This window comes from Notechis scutatus, chromosome 6 (genome assembly GCF_049901735.1).
Source record: "Notechis scutatus isolate UNSWTSFEM ecotype Mainland chromosome 6, rNotScu1.2, whole genome shotgun sequence".
NCBI lineage: Eukaryota > Metazoa > Chordata > Lepidosauria > Squamata > Elapidae > Notechis > Notechis scutatus.
In genome coordinates, this window is record NC_142014.1 from 78,050,186 (window position 1) to 78,067,634 (window position 17,449).

A 17,449-nucleotide genomic window follows, 5' to 3' on the forward strand; every position below is an offset into this window, starting at 1 on the left:
GTAGTAGAGGTTGCTAGCGGTTTGCAAAGGCAGGCCGGGCCGTTGGGCTGGACGACAGACCGAGACAGGCGGATTATCTCTTGCCAGGGTCGAGCTATCTTCTGTGATCTCGGTCCAGGAGAAGGCTATGGGTCCTCCAGGGTGACGCCAGGAGGAAGAAGCGTGGCTTTGGAACTTTCCGGCGAATTTGTTTTTCCGAGCCAAAAGGAAAGAATTCTGCTGGGAGGCTAATGGTGTAGGGTGAAGTTCTTGGAGGTATTTAGTTAGGAGCTAGACAAGCTGGGCCTGTTGGGTCATGGATGCAGAGGTTATTTCCTTCCCTGAATAGAGAAAGGGGATGGCCAAGGATGGGCAGAAGAACAGAAGCAACAGGTGCTCCTTCTGACTTCCTGCCGGCTTCCCCATTGAATTTCTTTGTGAGAATCTGGCAGAAAACATTGGAAACTTTTCTTCTTCTTCTTCTTCTTCCTCCTCCTCTCCTCCTCCTCCTCCTCCTCCTCCTCCTCTTCTTCTTCCTCCTCTTCCTCTCCTCCTCCTCCTCCTCTTCTTCTTCTTCTTCTCTCTCCTCTCCTCCTCCTCTCTCTTCTTCTTCTTCTTCCTCCTCCTCTTCTTCTTCCTCTCCTCCTCTCCTCTTCCTCCTTCTCCCTCCTCCTCCTTCTCCTCTTCTCCTCCTCCTCCTCCTCCTCCCTCCTCCTCTCCTCCTCTTCTTCTTCATTTTTTCTTCTTCTCTTTCCTTCTCCTTCCCTCCTTCCTTCCTTCTTCCTCCCCCTCCTTCCCCTCCCTCCATTCTTTCCTCCCTCCCTTCCTTCACTGCAGTTTTAAAGTTAGTAACCCGGTAGGTTCCGTGAATTCTGGCTTCCTCATTTGACTTTTGCTTGTCAGACGGTCACAAAAGGGGATCACATGATCTCAGGATACTGCAACCATCATAAATAAGAGTCAGTTGCCAAGCACCTGAATTTTGACCACAGGAGCATGGGGAGGATGCAATGGTTTTTCTAAGTGTGAAAAACGGTCACAAGTAACATTTTCAGAGCTGTAGGAACTTTGGATGGTCACTAAATGAACTGTTGTAAGTCAATGAATACTGATAATGCTCTTACAAAAGATAGATAGAGAGAGAGAGAGAGAGAAGAGAGAGAAAAGAGGAAAAAGAAAAGAGAGAAGAAGAGAGAGACGAGAGAAAAGAAAGAGAGGAGAGAAAGAAAGGGGAAAAAGAGAAGAGAGGGGAGAGAGACAGGAGAGAGAGAGAGAGAGAGAAGAAAGAGAGGAGAGAGGAGAAAGAAAGTAAGTAAGAGAGAGAAGAGACAGAGAGAGAGAAAAGAGAGACAGAGACAGAAAGAGAGAGAAAATATAGAGAAGAGAGAGAAGAAAGATATAGAGACACATAGAGAGAGAGAGAGAGAGAGAGAGAGAGAAGAGAGAGAAAAGAGGAAAAAGAAAAGAGAGAAGAAGAGAGAGACGAGAGAAAAGTAAGAGAGGGGAGAAAGAAAGGGGAAAGAGAGAAGAGAGAGAGGAGAGTGAGAAAGAGAGAAGAGAAGGGAGAGAGAGAGGAGAAAGAGAGGAGAGGGAAGACAGAGACAGAGACAGGAGAGAGAGAGGAGAGAGAGAGAAGAAAGAGAGGAGAGAGAAGAAACGAAAGTAAGTAAGAGAGAGAAGAGACAGGGAGAGAGAAAAGAGAGACAGAGACAGAAACAGAGAGAAAATATAGAGAAGAGAGAGAAGAAATATAGAGACACACACAGACACACACACACACACACAGAGAGAGAGAGAGAGAGAGAGAGAGGGAGAGAGAAAAGAGGAAAAGAAAAGTGAAGAGAGAGACGAGAGAAAAGAAAGAGAGGAGAGAAAGAAAGGGGAAAGAGAGAGAGAGAGAGAGAGGAGAGTGAGAAAGAGAGAAGAGAAGGGAGAGAGAGAGGAGAAAGAGAGGAGAGGGAAGACAGAGACAGGAGAGAGAGAGGAGAGAAAAGAAAGAGAGGAGAGAAAGAAAGGGGAAAGAGAGAAGAGAGAGAGGAGAGTGAGAAAGAGAGAAGAGAAGGGAGAGAGAGAGGAGAAAGAGAGGAGAGGGAAGACAGAGACAGAGACAGGAGAGAGAGAGAGAGAGAGAAGAAAGAGAGGAGAGAGAAGAACGAAAGTAAGTAAGAGAGAGAAGAGACAGGGAGAGAGAAAAGAGAGACAGAGACAGAAACAGAGAGAAAATATAGAGAAGAGAGAAGAAATATATAGAGACACACACAGACACACACACACACACAGAGAGAGAGAGAGAGAGAGAGAGAGGGGAGAGAGAAAAGAGGAAAAAGAAAAGTGAAGAGAGAGACGAGAGAAAAGAAAGAGAGGAGAGAAAGAAAGGGGAAAGAGAGAAGAGAGAGAGAGGAGAGTGAGAAAGAGAGAAGAGAAGGGAGAGAGAGAGGAGAAGAGAGGAGAGGGAAGACAGAGACAGGAGAGAGAGGAGAGAAAAGAAAGAGAGGAGAGAAAGAAAGGGGAAAGAGAGAAGAGAGAGAGGAGAGTGAGAAAGAGAGAAGAGAAGGGAGAGAGAGAGGAAAAGAGAGGAGAGGGAAGACAGAGACAGGAGAGAGAGAGGAGAGAAAAGAAAGAGAGGAGAGAGAAGAAAGAAAGTAAGTAAGAGAGAGAAGAGACAGAGACAGAAACAGAGAGAAAATACAGAGAAGAGAGAGAAGAAAGATATAGAGACACACACACACACAGAGAGAGAGAGAGAGAGAGAGAAGAGAGAGAGCCAGACATACCTTTCTACCCAGTTCTTGTAGCTGGGGATATCCTTGGCATAAAGCAGTTTATTAGATGGGGAATCTTTGCCCAAACGGTGCTCTGAGGTCGAACAGGAGTCCATGAAGGTTTGTGCTACCACTGATAAGCAGGCATCCGTGATGCTGTTCTTGTGAATGTCGAAGACAAACTGCGGATTTTTGATCATGTTCACCCAAAACCTCAAGGGCAGGCTGAAGTCAAAAGAGAGAAGGAAGCCATGGCATTATTATTATTATTATTATTATTATTATTATTATTATTATTATTAAACACACATTCATGTAGTCCTTGACTTACAACAACAGCCAGAACTGGAACTACTGTCGCTAAGCGGCTGGGTTCTGAAATGAGCCGTTCCCCATTTTACCACCTTTTCTGCCAGGGTTGTTAAATGAGTTCACCATGGTTATTACTGGCGGTGGTATTCTACTGGTTTGGCTCAGTTCGGCTGAAGCGGGAGCTCCGACGATCATCTGCGAGTGAACCGCTTTGCTCCGACGATCAGCTGCTGGGCCCTGCAGCAGGACTGACCTTTATATCCTGTTTTTTCAACCTCAGCTGCTTCATATGCAGCCGATTGCTGCCCGTCAGCTGTTTGACACCCAGGGCCCTGCAGCAGGAGGGGAGCTGCAAATGCTGGGTGGGCGCCCAGGCGCAAAGGGCGCCCTCACACCGAACCGATCGGAAAACTTTTTGAAACCCACCACTGGTCATTACGCTTGTTAAAGGATTCCGGCTTTCCCCCCTTGATTTACAGATACAGATGAACAGAGTTGGAAGGGACCTTGGAGGTCTTCTAGCCCAACCCCCCTGCCCGAGCAGGAGACCCGACACCATTTCTGAGAGAGGGCAGTCCAGTCTCTTCCTGAAAGCAAAACGAATTTCCTTCTTGGAAACCTCCTGGGGATGCTGCAAAGGCCCTAAGCACCGCGGTAACTTTGAGTGGGCTCTAATCAATCAACCAATCAATCAGAATAGAGCTGGAAGGGACCATGGAGGTCTTCTAGTCCAGCCCCCTCCTCAAGCAGGAGAACCTATACCATCTCAGACAAGTGGCTGTCCAGTCTCTTCTTAAAAACGCCTAGCGATGAAGCACCCATGACTTCTGGTGGCAAGTAGTTCCACTGGTTAATTGTTCTCACTGTCAGGAAGTTTCTCCTTAACCCCAGGTGGCTTCCCTCCTTGATCCGTGTCTACCCATTACTTTCTTCTCCTGCCTTCAGGTGCTTTAGAAAATAAGTTGATCCCCTTCCTCTTTGTAGCAGCCCCTCAAATACTGGAAGACTGCTGTCCTGTCACCCCTAGTCCTTTTTCTTCCTCTAGGCTGGCCATATCCAGTTCCTGCTGTCAGGATCCCATCAGTTACCCCCCAATTAAATCATGAGTCTCGAGCCAAACTTCCAAAACTTCAAAAGGATTTATTGGGAGTTACCATGTCCGGCACTGCCTGGGTGCAGCCAACTCCGAGGCACATCATTCATTGTCACCCTTGACCCTGGTTTTCCCCCAACCCCCTGGGTGTATCGTAATTCATATTCACCTTCTTTCCTCCTTCCTTCCTTCCTTCCTTCCTTCCTTCCTTCCTTCCTTCCTTCCTTCCTTCCTCCCTCCCTCCCTCCCTCCCTCCCTCCCTCCCTCCCTTCCACACACATCCATAGCCCAGAGTCATCAATCATGCTCTCCAGTTAAATATTTGCCTGGCAGAAACTTCAGTCCCCTAGTTACTATCTCTGAAAAACTATATATGGAATGCACTTTCGATTTCCAAGCTGCCGCGTTGCTCTTTCAGACCCCTTTTCCCTCTCTCCCTTTCTGTTGGCAACTCTAAAAAGACCATAGAAATATTTTATGAGTTGACGCTTGCAACCATTCTTCATTCGTTTTAATCCCCAGGGGCCTTTAATCATCTCAGAGACCGAAACATATGCAGGAATGCACAACTAAAATAACACAACTGGTTGTATGTCGATGAATACCTGTAATGCCACCAAGCCACGCCACGCTCACCAAGACACGGCCACAGAACCAGGAGTAAAAAAAGTTCTGAATCCCACCACTGGCCCTTTATCCTCACCCACCTTCCAAGTGTCAATACCCCACCCTTGGGGTTTAATCCAAGATAAATATTCCCCAATAATCCAAGATAAATATTCCTCCGCCTACATCCCTTCTAAGGCAACTTCTTGGCTACTTTATTAACCTCCTCATGATTCTCTGTTGGTGACTTCCCTGAATCCCTCCTGGCTGTTGTTCTTTCTGCAGCGAGGAACAGGCAGGAAGTCAAGAAACCATCGAGAAGGAAGAAGTTAGGGGAAAGGACGTGGCATTAATTGAATCAGCTCAAACCATGTCTCCAGTTCTTTAATCCCGCTTTCCACGCCTGGCTCTTTCCCTGTCTTTAAAGGAGCCCCTGAGTGGCTTCAATCAGCCTTGAATGAATGCCACAGATGATGTTAATAATATGCTAATGTTTCATTAGTTTCAAGTTTCTTTCTTCCTCTCCCTCTGTTCCGTCTCTTTCCCTCCCTCCCTCCCCTCCCCTCCCTGTATTCACTCCCTCCCTCCTTTCCCTCTGTCCCATCTTTCCCTCATTCCCTTCCTTCCTTCCTTCCTTCCTTCCTTCCTTCCTTCCTTCCTTCCTTCCTTCCTTCCTTCCTCTCTCCCTCTCTCTCTCGTGTTCATGCCCCCTCTCTCTCTTCTTTCCTCTGCTCCCTCCCTCCCTCCCTCCCTCCCTCCCTCTCCTCCCCCTCCCTCTCCCTCTATTCCCTCTCTTTCTCTCCCTCCCTCCCTTCCCCGTGTTCCCTCTCTTTCCCTCATTCCCTTTCTTCTTTCCTTCCTCCCTCCCTTGTGTTCACTCCCCCCTCCCTCTCTTCTTTCTTGTTCCCTCTTTCCCCCTTCCCTTCCTTTTCCCCTCCCTCCCTCCCTTTCCTTCCGTTCCCTCTCTTTCTCTCCCTCCCTCCCTTTCCCTCTCTTCCCTCTCATTTGCTCCCTCCCTCCCTCCCTTTTTCCCCTCCCTCCTTCCTTGTGTTCTCCCTCTCTCTCTTTTCCCCTCTGTTCCCTCCTTTCTTCCCCTTTCCTCCCTCCCTCCCTTCTTTCCTTCCCTTTCCCTCTTTCCCCTCCCTCCTCCCTCCTCCTTTATCTCTGTTCCCTCTTTCCCTCCCTCCCTTAAGTCATAAGTCAAGGACTACTCTACATTTCGGAAGTGACATTTCTTGACTCTGCCCTTGTGGCTTCTGGTTCCCTCGGGTAGAAAGGTTCCCTTCAATTTTAGGAACGTTTCTGCAAATGGCTTCCTCTTTTGGTCCCGCTTTGGGGTCTCTGAGCCCAGGTGTGCTGGGCTCTTCGGAAGCACCCACCAATTGCTTTTCCAGGTGTGCCGCACGTGAGGATCGTGGATGTTGTGCTTATCTGCCTGCTCATCCAGGAAGTCAAACATGTACTTGATGGCCAGGGGCAGCGCGCTGCCTCGATGGGCCGTGCTGAAGATTGTCTCAAAGAGGTCGTCCACAAACTTCTGTAAAGTGCCCTGTGAGGAGAAGAGGGCAGCGGGAGGGAGAGAGGCAAAAAAAAAAAAAACAGGGAGGAAGAGGAAGAGGAGGAGGGGAGGGAGGGAGGGAGGAAAGAAGGAAGGGAAGGAATGAGGGAAAGACAGGGAACAGAGGGAAAGGAGGGAGGGGGTGGAAGGGAGAGAGAGAGAGAGAGAGAGAGAGAAGGAGGCAGGGAGGAGGAGGGAAGAAGAAGAGGAGGAAGAGGAAGATGACAAAGAAGAGGACAAGGAAGAGGAAGAAACAAAAGAAAGAAAGAAGACATTATAAACGATTATTTAAAAAAAAAAAGAATGACAAAAACAATGCTATAAACAATTCACAAGGTGACCCCTTGGAAGATAATTATATTCCCGTATTTGAGGGGCTGCCCCAGAGAAGAGGGAGTCAAGCTATTCTCCAAAGTACCCAAAGGCAGAAGAAGAAGCCACGGATGGAAACTCATCAAGGAAAGAAGCAACCTAGAATTGAGAAATTTCCTGTCGGGGAGAAAAATTAATCAGTGGAACGACTTGCAACTGGAAGTTGTGGGTGCTCCAACACTGGAGGCTTTTAAGGAGAGACTGGACAGCCCCTTGTCTGGAATGGTATAGGGTCGCCTGCTTGAGCGGGGGTGGTGGACGGGGGGTGGACTAGAAGACCTCCAAGGTCCCTTCTCAACTTCTGTTTATACTTCTGCATTAGAGACAATCGGCTTTCCTCCTACCCCCATAGTTGAACATCTCCATCTCTTCCTTGAGAGCAGAATCCACTGGCTGCCCAGCACGAAAAACCAAACGCTGGCTTTAGCCCGGCCTTGGTTCGATCGGGCAGCTGTTCTTACTCATTGATTTTGCAAACCAAGGGAGCTTGTTAGCCGCTTAGGATGTTTGACCATGATAGCAACAGCACGTACTTATATACCGCTTTGCAGTGCTTTGAACAGCCCTCTCTAAGCGGTTTACAGAGTCAGCCTCTTGTCCCCCCCGCCCAACAATCTGAGTCCTTGTTTTACCCACCTTGGAAGGCTGAGTCAAACCTGGAGCCTGGCGGGATTCGAACTGCCAAACTGAAGTAAGCCGGCAGTCAGCAGAAGTAGCCTGCAGGACTGCACTCTAAACCACTGCGCCACCGAGGCTCCTTATGAGCCCCGTTTGGTGAAGAACCCCCATTGTATCAGCCATTTGGTACAGGTTGGCGGTCGGAATAGAGCAGGGGTCTCCAACCTTAGCAACTTTAAGACTTGTGGACTTCAGCTCCCAGAATTCCTCTGGCTGAGAGGACTAGAGGACCTCCAAGATTCCTTCCAATTTGTTATTCTACATTCTCTGGGCCTGTGGTGTGAGTCAGATCATTCCAGAAAGTTATCCCAGGCCTCGTCTGCTTGGTGTCGAACCCGAAATTGACATAGGCGTAGCCATTTTATTTAGCCTTATTATATATTCTTTTTTTTCCCCCTTTCTCTTTGCTAGTTATGGGAGGAAGGGTTTCAGGGCTTGCCACATTCCTACGGTGGGAGGAATGAGATAGAGAGAGTTGTTTAGGCTCGGTGGCTCTTCTTCCCGTGGGAACCCCTGCTGAGACCTGGAGGTGGAGACTGATGACACCAGGCAAACATTGATTTACTTCTGTTGGGGAATGTGACTTTTGGAGGGTTGTTTCTAACTTCCAATATTACGTGGTGTAATTCCGGGGTGGGTCAGATCCGGAATTACAACAGATTTTGCCACTTTGACGTTTTCCTAAATACAAGAAATTGTTTTGGAAGACGGACTTTGCTCTTTTCTTTTTAAATGGATTTCATCCCTTGGAAACCTGACACTCGGGTCTTGCAAAAAACAACAACACACAAAACGCATCACAACCAGTGATGGGATTCAACCGGTGTAACAACCGGTTCACCCAAACCGGTCCGTACCGGCTGAATCCCATCCCCGACTACAACCAAAGACAGATATATATCTCAGCTGGCTCGTGGAGAAGAAATGAAAGCCAAGATGGGGTTCATGGACGCTTCCCATCAGAGTGGGTGGATTGGGGGAGGGGGAAGGGGGCCAGCACCCCCACCAAGGGACGGCCCCGTCTCCCCCACATGTCTCTGGGAAATCGCCCCCTTCCCTACCTCTGCCGGTCTCTGGTTCGCTCTACTGGGTTCGGCACTTTGAAAGTGTCAGCAAAATCAATGCTACATAAATCACCCGTTGTTGGCCGGTGAGCCAGGGGAAGACGGGAGACTCTGAGTTTTAAACCATCGTCGAGGTATTCCCTGGGCCAAAAGTCAACAGCCGAGAATTATAAAGCTGTCACACAAATCATCGCTCCTGAAGCACCAGCTTTGGTGACAGCCGAAAACCAGCTTCCTCTCCAAAACCTCCATTTAGGTCAACACCTCAGCGGAGAGATTATTTCGTTGTCAAGCAACCTATTTGGGAGTGCCTGCCTCTCTCTCTCTCTCTCTTTCTTTCTTTCTCTTCTCTTTTTCTGCCTCTCTCTCTCTTTCTCTTTTTCTGCCTGTCTCTTTTTGTTTCTCTTTCTCTCTTTTCTCTTTTTCTCTCTTTCTCTTTTTCCTTCCTTCTCTCTCTCTGTTTCACTTTCTCTCTCTCTCTCACTCTTTTTCTGCCTTTCTGTCTCTTTTTGTTTCTCTTTCTCTCACTCTCTTTCACTTTTTATGCCTCTGTCTTTTTGTTTCTACTTCTTTCCCCCCTCTCTTTCTTTCCTTCTCTCTCTCTCTCTCTCTCTCTTTCTCTCTCTATGTGTCTTTCTCTCACACTCTTTTTCTGCCTCTCTCTTACTTTCTGTTTCTGTTTCTTTTTCTTTCTTTCTTCTCTCTCTCTCTCTCTCTCTCCCTCCCCTCCCCCTCTCTCTTGTATTTCTCTTTCTTTCTATCTCTCTGTTCCTCTTTCTCTGTTTCTCATTTTCTTTCTCTATGTCTCCTTCTCTGTCTCTTTCTCTCTTTTACCCTCTGTTTTTCCTTTCCTTTCTGTTTCTCTTTTTCTCTTTCTTTTTCGTATCTTTCTCTCTCTCTCTCTCTCTCTTTCTATTTCTCTCTTCCTTTTACTTTCTCTCTGTCTCGTTCTCCATCTCTTTCTCACTCTCTTTCTCTCTCTCATATATATACGAGAGCATCTCTTAGAATGTTGAGATGGTTGATAATTTACCATACTAACTTATGATGAGCACCTCAGACAAGCAATCGAAGAATAAACAATAATGAAGGCCACCAAGAACAGTTCTACGAAAACTGAGTAAGTAAATAAGTAACTGAGCAAGTAACTTGTAAATAAAAAGTGAGAAGGCCTCACTCCCTTCTAGCCCTGATGATGTTACCTAGTTGGGTGATGAAACATCTGCAAGAAAACCACCAAGCTCAGAGAACACCAAGGACCCCACAATTCAACCCTGAGCTCTTTTACTGGTACAATTCCTTTTTTTTTTTCCTATCCCCCCCTGTTCCCTTTTGGGGTCCTTTCCCTTCTCTCCCGCCTCACCTACCTTGGTGGCTAGCAGCCTTGTCAGGTAGATTTCAGATACCATCTTGCTCCCTCGGTCCCCTTCTTTCTGATCGCCATGTTCGTGGTTCTTCACCAAATGCCACATCTTGACCCCACTTTCCAGGTCTGGCGTGATCATGGGCGTCCGGGAACGCAAGCTGTCTGGGCTCCCAGTATATCGGATCATGTTTTCTGAAAGCACAAATGGACACAAACCCTTGAAGATTTTCTTCCGAGGGCTATGTGGAGAAAGAAAATCGAAACGGCGAGGGAATCCTTGGTGTGCTCTCTGAGCTGGATTGTCTTCTGGGAGATGTTTCATGACCGAACTAGGTAACGTCATCAGGGCTAGAAGAGGCCTGTGATGTATGTACACAGAGAGCAAACTCCCTTCTAGCCCTGATGATGTTACCTAGTTGGGTCATGAAATGTCTGCAAGAAAATAAACAACCTCAGAGAGCACCAAGGACCCTACAGTCCTCCTCTTCGTCTTGTTACTCCTCTATCTCTTCCTTTTCTTCTCCCTCCTCCACCTCCTCTTCCTCCTCCTCCTCTTCACAAATCTCACTCCCTTCTAGCACGGATGGTGTTACCTAGTTGGGTCATAAAACATCTGCAAGAAAACAACCAAGCTCAGAGAGCACCAAGGATCCTGCAGCCCTCCTCTTCCTGTTGATACTCCTCTTCCTCTTCTTCCTCCTCCTCCTCATTCTCCTTCTCCTCCACTCCCCAAATCCCACTCCCTTCTAGCACTGATGATGTTATTTAGTTGGGTCATGAAAGGTCTGCAAGAAAACAGTGAAGCCAGTGGCGGGATTCAACTGGTGCAGGCATGATATTCCCCTCTGAAAAAAAACCGGGGCCGGCCAAAAGAGACCCTGCGCCATGCACCAAGAAATCGCACACAACACCAACGCTACACACCTTTCCTTTCCAGCCGGTCAGGTGTGGATCAGCTCCAGAGCTAGGCAGCCACTTCCCTGGTGGCGGGGCCAAGGCCGCCGCCCGGGGAGCGCCCGCTGCTTTCCCTCGCCAGGGCCGGGCGGTGGCGTGTTGCACGGAAAGATGGCTGGTCTGTGGCTGCCCAGCTCCCTTTTCCTGCCGCTCAGCGGCCTCCGCTCACACCGCCCGGGCTCCGCTCAGGTGTCCGACTGGGGCTGTCAGGAGTTGCTACCGCCGGCGCGCCTCTGCGCAGCTCCAGTCCCGCATTGCCTCGGGAAGGGAAAGGCAAAACCGGGAGCCGCTGCGCCTGAGCCTCCAGTGCCGCTGCTGCCGTTGCAAAGCGCCACCGTGGCTCTTTTTGCCTTTCCTTCCCGAGGCAACGCGGGACTGGAGCCGCGCGGAGCCACGCCGGCGGTAGCAACTCCTGACTCAGGGGCCTCCGAGGGAGGGGAAGGAGGAGAAGAAGGGTGGGGAGGGTGGGGGGCATTCCCCAAAAAATTGGAATTCCGATTTTAATCGGAAGAATATCATGTCTGCCAGTGTAACAACCGCTTCGGTGAACGCGTCGTTCGTTGGAAAACAGCTCTAAAACTTACCTTCTGCCGCAGCCCCGGTGAGTAAAAACAGCTGAGGCGCGGCAATCCGCTCTGCGGTGCCCATCAGCTGGGCTTCAAACAAAGGGAATATAGGACAGACTAGTGCAGGGGCCGGTGGGCAGGGCTCATTGATTACCGGAACTACCGGTTCACTTGAACCGGTACGTACCGGCTGAATCCCACTTCAGAGAGCACCAAAACCCCACAGTGCCATTGTGGTTGTGGTTGTTGTCGCTGTTATCATCCTCCTTCTCCTCCAACCCCAAACCCTTGTAGCACTGACGATGTTACCTAGCTGGGTCATGAAAGGTCTGCTAGAAAAACAACCCGGCTCAGGGAGCACCAAGGGCCCAACCCCTCATTTCAACCCTGAGCTACACATATTTATCCCTTTATTGGATTGTTCTTCTAAGAGTCACTGGAGCCATGTATTAAGGAATGAGTTGCTAGTCTAAAAACAGCTGCATTGAGATGCTCAAAAATTGGCTTGGTTTCCAAGGTCTCTTCCAGTCCTGTTGTTTTGTTCTGTTATTTGTTATTTGATGTACTGTGTTCTGGGGTGTAGGACTCCGCATTATACATCATTTCCCAATATTTGGGCCACGTTTTATTACAGGGATTAGGCTGTAATTTGTGTTTTTCAGGGCTTGTCAGATTGTTAGTCTCCTCTGAACATCTAAACCAGGGGTGGGGAACCATGGCCCTTGATATGACTTGTGGACTCCCAGAATTCCTAAGCCAGCATGGTTTCTTTGCAATTTATGGACTTCAACTCCCAGAATTCCTAAGCCAGCATGGCTTCTTTGCAATTTATGGACTTCAACTCCCAGAATTCCTAAGACAGCATGGTTTCTTTACCATTTATGGACTTCAACTCCCAGAATTCCTAAGCCAGCATGGCTTCTTTACAATTTATGGACTTCAACTCCCAGAATTCCTAAGCCAGCATGGTTTCTTAACAATTTATGGACTTCAACTCCCAGAATTCCTAAGCCAGCATGGCTTCTTAACAATTTATGGACTTCAACTCCCAGGATTCCTAAGCCAGCATGGTTTCTTTACAATTTATGGACTTCAACTCCCAGGATTCCTAAGCCAGCATGGTTTCTTTACAATTTATGGACTTCAACTCCCAGGATTCCTAAGCCAGCATGGTTTCTTAACAATTTATGGTTTCTTCCTGAGCCAGCATGGCTTTACAATTTATGGACTTCAACTCCCAGGATTCCTGAGCCAGCATGGCCTCCTTTACAACCCGTGGGCTTCAACTCCCAAATTTCTGGCTCAGAAATTCTGGGAGTTGAAGTCCAGAAGTCATAAAAGGGCCATTGTTCCCCACTCCTGGTCTAAACCATTTTTCAAAAGGCTGGTGGTCTGTGTCCTCGCTGCCTTTTGAACTCCTCGGTTGTCTCACGTGCCCTGATGGGAAAGTCCTTACCGTACTTGCTGGCCGAAGTCCTCGAGACGGTGAAATTGTTGATCGCGTTGTAAGCGGTGACTTGCTTGGACACCAAAGCCACCAGAGAGCCATCTGGCACCTAGAAAAAGGAACAAACCTTTCAACAATCTGATGTAGTTGTGCAAAAGACACCAATGCACTTGTGGGTAGTTCCTTCACTACAACTGAAGTGAAAATTTCTGTTGATAAGTGAGACACTTGTTAAGTGAGCATTGCCCCCATTTTATATATGGGTTTGTGGGGAAGGGGGCGCGATGACTCAGAGGTTCTAGACCAGGGGTGTCCAACCTTGGCAACTTTAAGACTTGTGGACTTCAACTCCCAGAATTCCTCAGCCAGCAAAGCTGGCTGAGGAATTCTGGGAGTTGAAGTCCACAAGTCTTAAAGTTGCCAAGGTTGGACACCCCTGGTCTAGACGTTAAGTTTGGAGAGCTCACAGCCTGGATTCGAGACCCGAACTCTGTGTAAAAGGGGCGAGTTCCTGTTTTGCTCAGCTCCCGCTCACCTAGTATTTTGAAAGCATGCACATGCGAGTAGATAAACAGGTACCACTTCGGTGGGAAGGAAACAGCGTTCTGTGCACCTTTGGCATATAGCCCTGCTGGCCACATGACCATGGGAAATTGTTTTTGGACAATACTGACTCCCTTGGTGAAGAAACAGAAATGAGCATCAAAATGGCAAATGCAACTTTCCATCAGCCAAAGGATAGTTTTGACGTTACGAGAATGAATGAATTCCCAATGGGTTATACTGTGTTGGTCACACCCATTCCAAGTGCTGGGTCTAGTTTACAGATTTACAGAGTTGGAAGGGATCTTGTAGGTCATCTAGTCCAACCCCCCCCCCCACCCAAGCAAGAGACCCTACATTATTTCTGACCAAGGTAAGTCCAGTCTCTTCTTGAAAGCTTCCAGCGATGGAGCTCCCACAACTTCTGAAGGCAACTTCTGTTCCATTGCTTCCATCAGAAAGTTTCTCCTTATTTCCAGGTTGAATCTCTCCTTGATCAGTTTCCATCCATTATTCCTTGTCTGGCCTCGGGTGCTTTGGAGAATAGCTTGACCCCTTCCTCCTCTCTGTGGCAGCCCTCAAAGTTTCCAACCATTATTCCTTGTCTGGCCTTCAGGCGCTTTAGAAAATAGCTTGACGCCCTTCTCCCTATGGCAGCCCCTCAAATATTGGAAGACTGATATCCCGTCTCCCCTGGTCCTTCTCTTTACTAGACTAGCCATGCCCGGTGTCAACTCATAAAATATTTCTATGGTATTTTTAGAGTTGCCAAGAGAAGGGGAGGGGGGGAAGCAGTGCGGCAGCTTGGAAATCAAAAGTGCATTCCATAAATAGTTTTCAAAGATAGTAACTAGGGGACTGAAGTTTGCCACAAAATTCTAACTGGAGAGTATGGTTGATTACTCTTGGCTATGGATGTGTCCCATTGAAAACATGAATTATGATACACCCAGGGGGTGGGGGAAAATCAGGGTCAAGGATGACAATGAATGATGTGTCTCAGAGTTGGCTACACCCAGGCAGTGCCAGCATGTTCACTCCCAATAAATCCTTTTGAAGTTTTGGAGGTTTGGCTCGAGACTCATGATTTAATTGAGGATAACTGCTGAAATCCTGATCCACAGTTCTTGCAACAGTTCGTTGTATGTTTCAGCCTTCAGTCCCCTAATCATCCTGGTTGCTCTTCTCTGCATTTTTAGAATAGAATAGAATAGAATAGAATAGAATAGAATAGAATAGAATAGAATAGAATAGAATAGAATAGAATATGGAATGGAGAATAGAATAGAATAGAATATAGAATGGAGAATAGAATAGAATAGAATAGAATAGAATAGAATAGAATAGAATATGGAATGGAGAATAGAATAGAATAGAATAGAATGGAATGGAATGGAATGGAATGGAATAGAATAGAATTGAATTGAATTGAATAGAATAGAATATGGAATGGAGAATAGAATAGAATATGGAATGGAGTATAGAATAGAATAGAATAGAATAGAATAGAATAGAATAGAATAGAATAGAATATGGAATGGAGAATAGAACAGAATATAGAATATAGAATGGAGAATAGAATAGAATAGAATAGAATGGAATGGAATGGAATGGAATGGAATGGAATGGAATGGAATGGAATAGAATAGAATTGAATTGAATAGAATATGGAATGGAGAATAGAATAGAATATGGAATGGAGAATAGAATAGAATATGGAATGGAGTATAGAATAGAATAGAATAGAATAGAATAGAATAGAATAGAATAGAATAGAATAGAATAGAATAGAATAGAATTAGAATTCTTTATTGGCCAAGTGTGATTGGACACACAAGGAATTTGTCTTGGTGCAAATGCTCTCAGTGTCCATAAAAGAAAAGAGACATTCGTCAAGAGTCAAGAATCATCAGGTACAACACTTAATGACAGTCATAGGGTACAATAAGCAATCAAATCATACTAGGAAACAGTCAATATAAATCATAAGGATACAAGCAACAAAGTTACAGTCCTACAATCACAAGTGGGAGGGGATGGGTGATAAGGAGTAATAATAAGTAAGCAGTAATAGTAGTGTACACTTTGTAAATAGTTGAACAGTGCTGAGGGAATTATTTGTTTAGCAGAGTGATGGCTTTTGGGAAAAAACTGTCCTTGTGTCTAATTGTCCTGGTGTGCAATGCTCTATAGTGTCGTTTTGAGGGAAGGAGTTGAAACAATTTATGTCCGGGATGTGAGGTGTCTGTGAATATTTCCACAGCCCTCTTTTTGACTCGTGCAGGATACAGGTCCTCCATGGAAGGCAGGTTGGTAGTAATTGCTTTTTCTGCGGTCCTAATTATCCTCTGAAGTCTGTGTCTGTTTTGTGGGGTTGCAGAACCAACCCAGACAGTTATAGAGGTGCAGATGACAGACTCAATCATTCCTCTGTAGAACTGGATCAGCAGCTCCTTGGGCAGTTTGAGCTTTCTGAGTTGGTCACTGTTCTTCAAGAAAAATCCAGAGAAACTGGTCCAGGGAAGGACATCAAGTATCTTCAGGTGGGGGCAAAGAATTAAAAACAAACAAACTATGAGATGAATGATGGACCTGGGAATGAATGGCCTTGAGAAGAGAAGTCATCTTCAAACATGAGAGGTCATTGAGACTTCTTCTCCCTCTCATCCAAGGGGAATCATCAGATCAAGGATTCAAGGCCAGGAGTCTAACTTACTACCGAGTTGTAGCAAGGCCACCTGGCCATCTTTGGTTCTTCATGAATTCATATGTTTATAGCCGCTTAGGAAGTAGGAAGCTGATTTGAAAACCATTGAGAAAAATATAATTTGCATGTGGATTTGTGGAATCGTTGGCGCTCTCCAAAAGTCCATATCTATTGATGAGTCTAGGGATCCATATCCACATCTCTGTGGGTCTATTGATAGCTGAATAGATGATGATTGCTGAATAGAATAGATGATGATTGCAGTTGACGATTGATGGCTGGTTGACACATAGAGATAGATCACATTTACACGCCATTCAAAAGAGACAATGAAAGAAAGCTGAGAAGGCAACAGAGAGACCAGAATACATCCCCTCCAAGCAATCAACAGCCAGATAAACAGGGATTAATACCAGACAAACAACCAGGCAGAAAACAATACCCTAATCAAGAAAGGACCAAAGAGAAAACCACACATTCCCACCAACATAGGGCAAGCTGTTGTATATAAACAGGGAGCAAACCCCACACTCACTAGCACTGATGCTATTACCTAGTTGGGTCATGAAATGTCTGCAGGAAAACAACCAAACTTGGAGAAAATTAAGGAACTAATGTAGAGAAAAGTAAAGTCCTACACTTAGGTAAGAAAAACCAGAAGTGCACATATAGACTGGGTGAAACCAGGCTTAATGGCAGTCACTGGGAGAGGGATCTTGGAGTTTTAGTGGACAACTAGCTAAATAGGAGCCAGCCGTGTGCAGCTGCCGCCAAAAAAGCTAATGCAATCCTAAATTGCATTAACAGAGGGATACAATCGAGATCAAGGGAGGTACTAATACCACTCTATAAAGCCTTAGTAAAACCACACCGAGAATACTGCATCCAGTTTTGGTCACCACACTATAAAAAAGATGTTGAGATTCTAGAAAAAGTACAGAGAAGAGCAACCAGGATGATTAAGGGACGGGAGGCAAAAACATACAATGAACAGTTGTAGGAACTGGGCCTGGCTAGTCTAGGGAAGAGAAGGACCAGGGGAGACAGGATGGAGGTCTTCCAATATTTGAGGGGCTGCCACAGGGAGGAGGGGGTCAAGCTATTTTCCAAAGTACCTGAAGGCCAGAGAAAGAACAATGGATGGAAACTGATCAAGGAGAGATTCAACCTGGAAATAAGGAGAAACTTTCTGACAGTGAGAACAATCAACCAATGGAACAGAAGTTGCCCTCGGAAGTTGTGGGAGCGCCATCACTTGAGACTTTCAAGAAGAGACTGGACTGCCACCTGTCAGAAATGGTGTAGGGTCTCCTGCTTGGGCGGGGGTGGGCTGGACTAGATGACCTACAAGGTCCCTGCATTTGAGGGGCTGCCAGAAAGAGGAGGGCGTCAATTTATATTCCAAAGCACCTGAAGGCAGGGCAAGAAACAGTGGATAGAAA

At 46.7% G+C, this 17,449-nt stretch overlaps 1 protein-coding gene across 1 annotated transcript in view; it reads right to left on the reverse strand.

Annotated features, from left to right (window-relative positions):
- The window catches only part of PLXNA4 (plexin A4), a 557,017-nt gene that overhangs the window by 16,677 nt on the left and 522,891 nt on the right, over positions 1-17,449 (reverse strand). Inside the window, exons 27-30 of the mRNA XM_087968909.1 lie at positions 12,767-12,866; positions 9,792-9,982; positions 6,132-6,301; positions 2,754-2,966 (exon numbers count right to left, since the gene is read on the reverse strand). Coding sequence (XP_087825035.1) covers positions 2,754-2,966; positions 6,132-6,301; positions 9,792-9,982; positions 12,767-12,866 — 674 coding nt within the window. The remainder of the gene's footprint in view (positions 1-2,753; positions 2,967-6,131; positions 6,302-9,791; positions 9,983-12,766; positions 12,867-17,449) is intronic.